This window comes from Triticum dicoccoides, chromosome 7A (genome assembly GCF_002162155.2).
Source record: "Triticum dicoccoides isolate Atlit2015 ecotype Zavitan chromosome 7A, WEW_v2.0, whole genome shotgun sequence".
Taxonomy (NCBI): Eukaryota; Viridiplantae; Streptophyta; class Magnoliopsida; order Poales; family Poaceae; genus Triticum; species Triticum dicoccoides.
The window spans coordinates 660,656,827-660,662,602 of NC_041392.1; the positions used below are offsets into that span (position 1 = coordinate 660,656,827).

The following is a 5,776-nucleotide window of genomic DNA, read 5'->3' on the forward strand; positions in this document are numbered from 1 at the left end:
ACTCCCACTAGCACATGATCCTTACTAGCAGGGTGTGCAAAACCCTACTAGTGGCGTGTGGGCGGCACATCACTAGTATCGTGCCACTGGTAAGTTGCGGTCAATGTGGTCAATAGAAAATGGCAACATCGTTCATTAGAAATGGCAATATCATTCATTAGAAAATAACAATATCATTCACAAGCATACATTAAACAAGCTATTTTTTTGTGTCTTATTGTTCTATGTAATGGTGCTCTCGGTTGAGTCTATGTTATCGGTGGGGCTGGGGTTTCTCCATGAGTGGCACTTGATTTCAGAGGTGCTCTGGTTGTCGCTTGTCTGGTGGGTGCCATCGTTGTATGCTGGGCTGCCTCCGACATTGTGGTTGAAGAATTTTTAAAGTTATGCTTCTCATCTTGCGTGCAGTCTTTAGTTTGAGTTTCTGTTGACAGTTTGGCACATTAAATTTACTTCAGTTATGATGGGAAATTCCGAGTTCCTAACAGTGGTGGCTTGTGAATGGTGGCATGTGTTCTTGCTTTCTTTAGCCATCTGCATTGCTTTGACGCGTTGCTGAAATAGGAGTGGACAATTGCATGATTAAAAAAAGGAGCTACTGTGGTATCATCCATTGTTTACCATGAGAATTTTGTGCACAGATATTTATTCCATTACATGGCGATATATACATTGGGTGCTTGGCAGCTATTAAGGAAAAAAAAGTTTCACAATCTTGATTCTCTTGCTGCCATGGACTGTTTTGATAGGCTTAAGTGATGTTACTGATCTTGTAATTGCATACCCAACTATTTGGAACTAGTGACGATCCTTTCCATTGCCTCGTTAAGTTAAGCGAATATTTGCATTTTAGTTCTTAGTTTCGATTGGGGTTTTGCGCCAAGCCATCCGGCGCAAAGGGTCATCTGATACACAAGAATCATGTGAGTGTGTGAGAGACAGTGGAGAGCATGCAGAGGCCTAAAGACTGGACAAGTGGTTGTAGTAACCATACACAGTAGGATAGCGTTTGATATGCACTTTGCATTGACGGCCTCAAAATAATGAATACGAAACGCACTTGAGATGCATTATAACGACTGTTGATACAGGGACTCTAGACCAGCGCCGGCAGGTCCAGCTTGCAAACAGTGGCAAAATGAAGCGGACATGTGCGCGACGAGTCAAGGAGAAAATCCGGATTCCCTTTAAAGGCCCGCGTTGGTACACCACATGCACCCCCTCAGTGGGCAGCATGCCATGCCACGCCACGCAGCACATGGGAGGAAAGAAGATCTTAAGGACTTTTTTGGTTCATAGGACAGAATTATCATAGGAATAGGAATCTTGTAGGAAATGAGATGACATGTATCTCAAATTCTATGAGTAGGAATAGGAAACAAGATATCATTTGGTTGATACCAAATTTTTTTTTCCATTGAGTCTAGGTTCTTTTTTATTTTTCTATGAAATGTGGAGGATAGAAACCAATCCTACATAGGAATAGGAATCCATTCCTATGAACAAAGGACTCTAAATGAAAAAATTCTATAAAAATCGTATCCTTTAGAATTCTTATGAATTTCCTCTAAACCAAAGGAGGCCTAAGCGAAAAGCAATAATGCGATGGCGGGAAAACACACTTAAATTTTCATTCATTCACTCACTCATTCATTGGGAGGGCTTACAAACGCAGCAGCGTCACATCGCCGTAATTACTACTCCTAGCAACAGTAGTACTCGTAACAGTAATAATTGTATACAGAAGGAGGAGGAGTACAAGAGTAAGAACTAAGAAGACTAAAAAACATCCATTATTTTCCTGTTAATGATAGATATTCTAGTTGTAATGCTCTGCTCTGATCGTGGTTTGGATTTGGATTAGACATGGGAGTGGTGGAGTGATCAGAAGGCCAGCTTCCGGCGCGGGAGGCGGAGGCGGTCGGCCTCGGCGAGCTCGCAGATGGCGTCGGCCACCAGGTCCTTGAACAGCAGCCGCTCGATCTGCAGCACGGCGTCCGCCGCCTCGGCGCTCGGCGACCACCGCCGGTCCGCCGCCAGGTCGCGCAGGATGGCTTCACTAGTTTGGTCGTTCAGATCATCTCCGGCCGCCTGCCCGGCCGGCTCCATGGCGCGCTGGACCTCCGCCCAGACGTGGCGCAGGAGCTCCTCGCCGCGGAGCCACGCGACGGGCTCCGACGGGTGCGCGCACCGCCACCGGTCCAGCGCCTCCGCCGCCGCGCCGCACAGCAGCCTGCGGTGCTGCCACGTGTCCTCGCCACGCCGGCGCCGCTTCTCCACCGTGCGGTACACGTCATCCGGGCTCCTCATCCGGTCCGACAAACAGACGACTTCTGCCACGTAGGCGAAGTCGGGGTCACTGGCCTCCGGTCCGACCAGCCACGCCTCGGGGACCACCTCGTCGTCGTCCTCGGGAAAGGACAGAGAGGCGACCGGCCGGGGGCTCGGCGCTCTCCGGCCCATCCCCCGCTTCGACCCCGACGACGACGGCGAGTCCTCGTCGGCGAGGAACGTCGCCGCGTCGAGGACGGACACCGGGCTCGGCTGCTGGTCGGCCGCCGCGTCTCCGGCGCCGGTGAACGCCTCGATGCTGCTCAGCAGCTTGTCGCAGCGCTCCAGCAGGCCGCGGTCCGTTCTCGGGTCGTCCACCAGTCGTGCCCGCTGCCGCTGCAAAAATGGACGGACATGTGAGAAAACGTTGCACGATGTCCTCTCAGCAGAGAGTTTGCCACCTTGTGTGGTGAGGCTTACCTCCATGTCCCAGCGCGAGGAGGCACTGGCACTGGCACTGACAGAGCTGCTGCTGCCGCCGTCCGAGAAGATGGTCCACGCGTCGTCGTCGGGAGATAGACTGTGAGCAGCGTGGCGGGCAATGCGGGGGCGGATGCTTGGGAGCTCGGCGTTGTTCGGCTTCTTGAAGGGCTGGTGGCGCTTCTCCGGCGAGACGCGGCGCTGAGGGGACTGCGGGCCTCGTCGCGCTGGGGAGGCCGGGCTCCGTGCGGGGGACGCCGCTCGGTCAGGAGAACGCGGGCGGCGGGCATTGTCGACCTGGACACGTAATCGCCTGGTGGGAGAGGTTGGAGGCTGCGGCGGCCGGGATGACGGGCGCATCACGACGATGGGAGGCGGATGGTTGCGCACGGACAATGGCGGCGCCGGAGAGCTGTGGCGGAGGAGGCCTTTGAGCTGGAGGGCCTCCAGGATTTGCTTGAGCGTCTCGAGATCCCTGGCCGGCTCGGCGATGCCACGCTTGCGGAGGCGCCGATCGATCTCGCCGCAGAGCGCGATCTCGCCGCGCCCGGCGCTCGGGTCGACGCGCTTCGCCGGCTCGGGGAACACCTCGCGCGCGTCGAAGTGGCTGCTGCGCCTCTGCAGCGCCGCCGCCCTGTGGAAGGCCGGATCCGGCGACTGCCGCTGTGCCAGCGCCGCCTCAGCCATCGGGGACGACGGCCGTTGCGGAAGCAGCGCCGGCTTCTCGAAGAAAGACGGGTCGACGAACCGGAAGCGCGCCGGGTCGCGCGGCACACGCTCGGACGCGGACCGCCTGAGCTCGCCACCCCGAGCGGCGTGCTGGCCGTCCTCCTCGTCCGCGGCGCCGTGCGGCAGCGCGTCGAGCCCCATGAGCCGCGCGACGACGCTGGGCGAGCCCGCCACGCCAGGGGACGGCGGCGCCGCCGTCCTGATGTTGTCCCGCTGCCGGAGCTTCCCCCTGGCGTCGACCACCGCGCGGCTGTCGAGCGAGAGGCGCGGCAGCCTCCAGGACGCGGCCGCGCCGCCCCGGTCCTTGAGGTCCAGCGGCGGGAGCTGGAGCGACGGCCTCGGCGCGGCGGGCGGCGTCATCTCGGGCGACGACGGCAGCGGCGTCGCCCGGTCCAGCGGCATCGACATCTCCGACGGCGTCGCCGACCCCTGATTGACACACCAAGAAGCATCGCCATTAATCGACCGACGAGCGAGGGGCAAGAAAAGAAAAGCGGAGCGGCGAGCGCGCGCGGGTGCACGTACGCTGGAGGAGGAGGAGAGGAGGCGGCGGGGGTGGTGGCAGAGGCGGCGCTTGCCGGAGAGGACGTGCGGGCGGTCGAAGAGGTGGAGGAAGCCGGCCATGCAGCCCTGGTGCACGGGCCGCTCCTCCTCGTCCGCGCCCATGGCGACCATCTCCGTCCGCCCCCGCCCCGCTTCGTCTCGTCTCCTTGCCTGGCGTAGCGTGCGGGTGTGCGGGTGGGTGGGGGGACTGCGGCGCTCCGGGTGCCTGCCTCGCACGCCGCTTTTGGTGGGCGCGTCTTAAAGCGGCCCGCTTCTGCGCCTTTGACTGGGAACGGACGAAAACCATGTGGCAGGCGCGTGCGCGTGCGTGCCGTGACGCCGCCCCGGCACGCCCATTGGCGCCCGGCGGGCATGCCCTGCGTTTTCAACCGCGAGCCGCAGAGGTAAAAACTGAGATAAAAAACCCAGTGTTTACAGTTGGAGTCAGTCAGGCAGGCAGGCAGGCAGGCAGGCAGGGCAGCGTGGCGCCGCGCAGGCCCTGCCGGCGCGCCCCGCCCCGCCCGACATGGCCGCGTGCACGGGAGCGTGCCCGCCCGCCCGCCCGCCCTGCGGCGCTCTATCCACAGACGCCACTCCAGCGTCCTCGTATAGCATGCAGTTTCCGTTTCCTCGGCGACGTTGCTTCATGTGTGCAAGCAAGGCTGGCTCCCGGTACAGTCGGAGCACGCCAGTTACTCCAGTACCACCACCTACTCTACCACTACCACTAGCAGTACAGTGAATGGTACTCGTAGATGCTCCATTCACCGCCCCTGCCAAGCGCCCCAGGCAGAGCAATAACAAAGAACGTTACCGTTACTCTAGGCTAAGGCATGAGCTACACCGAGCGGCAGAGATACTCCTTCCCACCGGGCATGATTATCAGTGTTGGATACGCGCGCTGCCGGGCCCAAGGATCCGAGCAGCAACGCCTCTTTTTCTTTCCAGTTTTTACCGCCACCTTGCGTAGTGCTGCGGCATCGCCTCACCTTTTCCTCGAAGCCGGCGCGCGCCCCACTTGCACGCACGCAGATGCAGAGGTGTGTGTACATACGCACTACGTGCACGCACCGCACCGGAAACATTTACCGGAAGGAGAGTATTTTAACCTGGGGACGCATGTGGTGGCGCGGTCTTTCCAGCGGGAAAGGTGAGGGGGGACGGTCAAGTCGGTCAGACGGGGCAGGGCGGGGTGAGGTGCGCCGATCTGGGCAGCGATCCGGGTGACGCACGGGAGCATGTGTGTCCACCCGCCTGCCATGTGCTGCTGCTGCGTCCCGTCCGCCTGGCCTTACCCGATCCCGCGATGATGCCTTGCTTGCGTAATGCACATGGCCGTAAAGGTGGGGATCGCAGAGTCCCTATGGAGGGGAGGGGAGGGGAGGGGAGGGGAGATGAGGTGGGTTCTTTCTGCGAAAAAGTGGGAAAAGTGTGTGAAGAGAGGTTTCGGATAAGATCCCCTGTGGGGGATTTGTTGTTGTATTTGTATTTATATTTTTTCTCTCTTTGTAAGTTTTTTTGTCATGTATATAATTTTCCTAAACTTTTGCATGAAACGTTATGTGAAAATAAATGAAAATGCACGGCCGAGTCATATTATTTTTGGTGGTTCGTGGCACGGGCCATGCTGAAAGCGGTGGTTCGGGTGGCTCGCAGGCGGCGGCTCCGGTGGAGGCGAATAGGAGGGGAGAGCTAAGTTTATGGTTTTTGGTTCGAGGATAGGCTTCGTGGAGGGCGGATGAGAGGATTGGGG

General features: G+C 58.5%; 1 protein-coding gene across 1 annotated transcript; it reads right to left on the minus strand.

Moving 5' to 3' along the window:
- Positions 1 to 1,606: 1,606 nt before the first annotated feature.
- On the minus strand, positions 1,607 to 4,264 carry LOC119331019 (serine/arginine repetitive matrix protein 1-like). The gene is made up of 3 exons (XM_037604180.1): positions 4,006 to 4,264; positions 2,752 to 3,909; positions 1,607 to 2,667 (listed from the first exon to the last, which is right to left on the minus strand). The coding sequence occupies exons 1-3, from the start codon at positions 4,153 to 4,155 to the stop codon at positions 1,885 to 1,887; spliced, it is 2,091 nt and encodes a 696-aa protein (XP_037460077.1). The 5' UTR covers positions 4,156 to 4,264; the 3' UTR covers positions 1,607 to 1,884.
- Between the last annotated feature and the right edge of the window lie 1,512 nt (positions 4,265 to 5,776).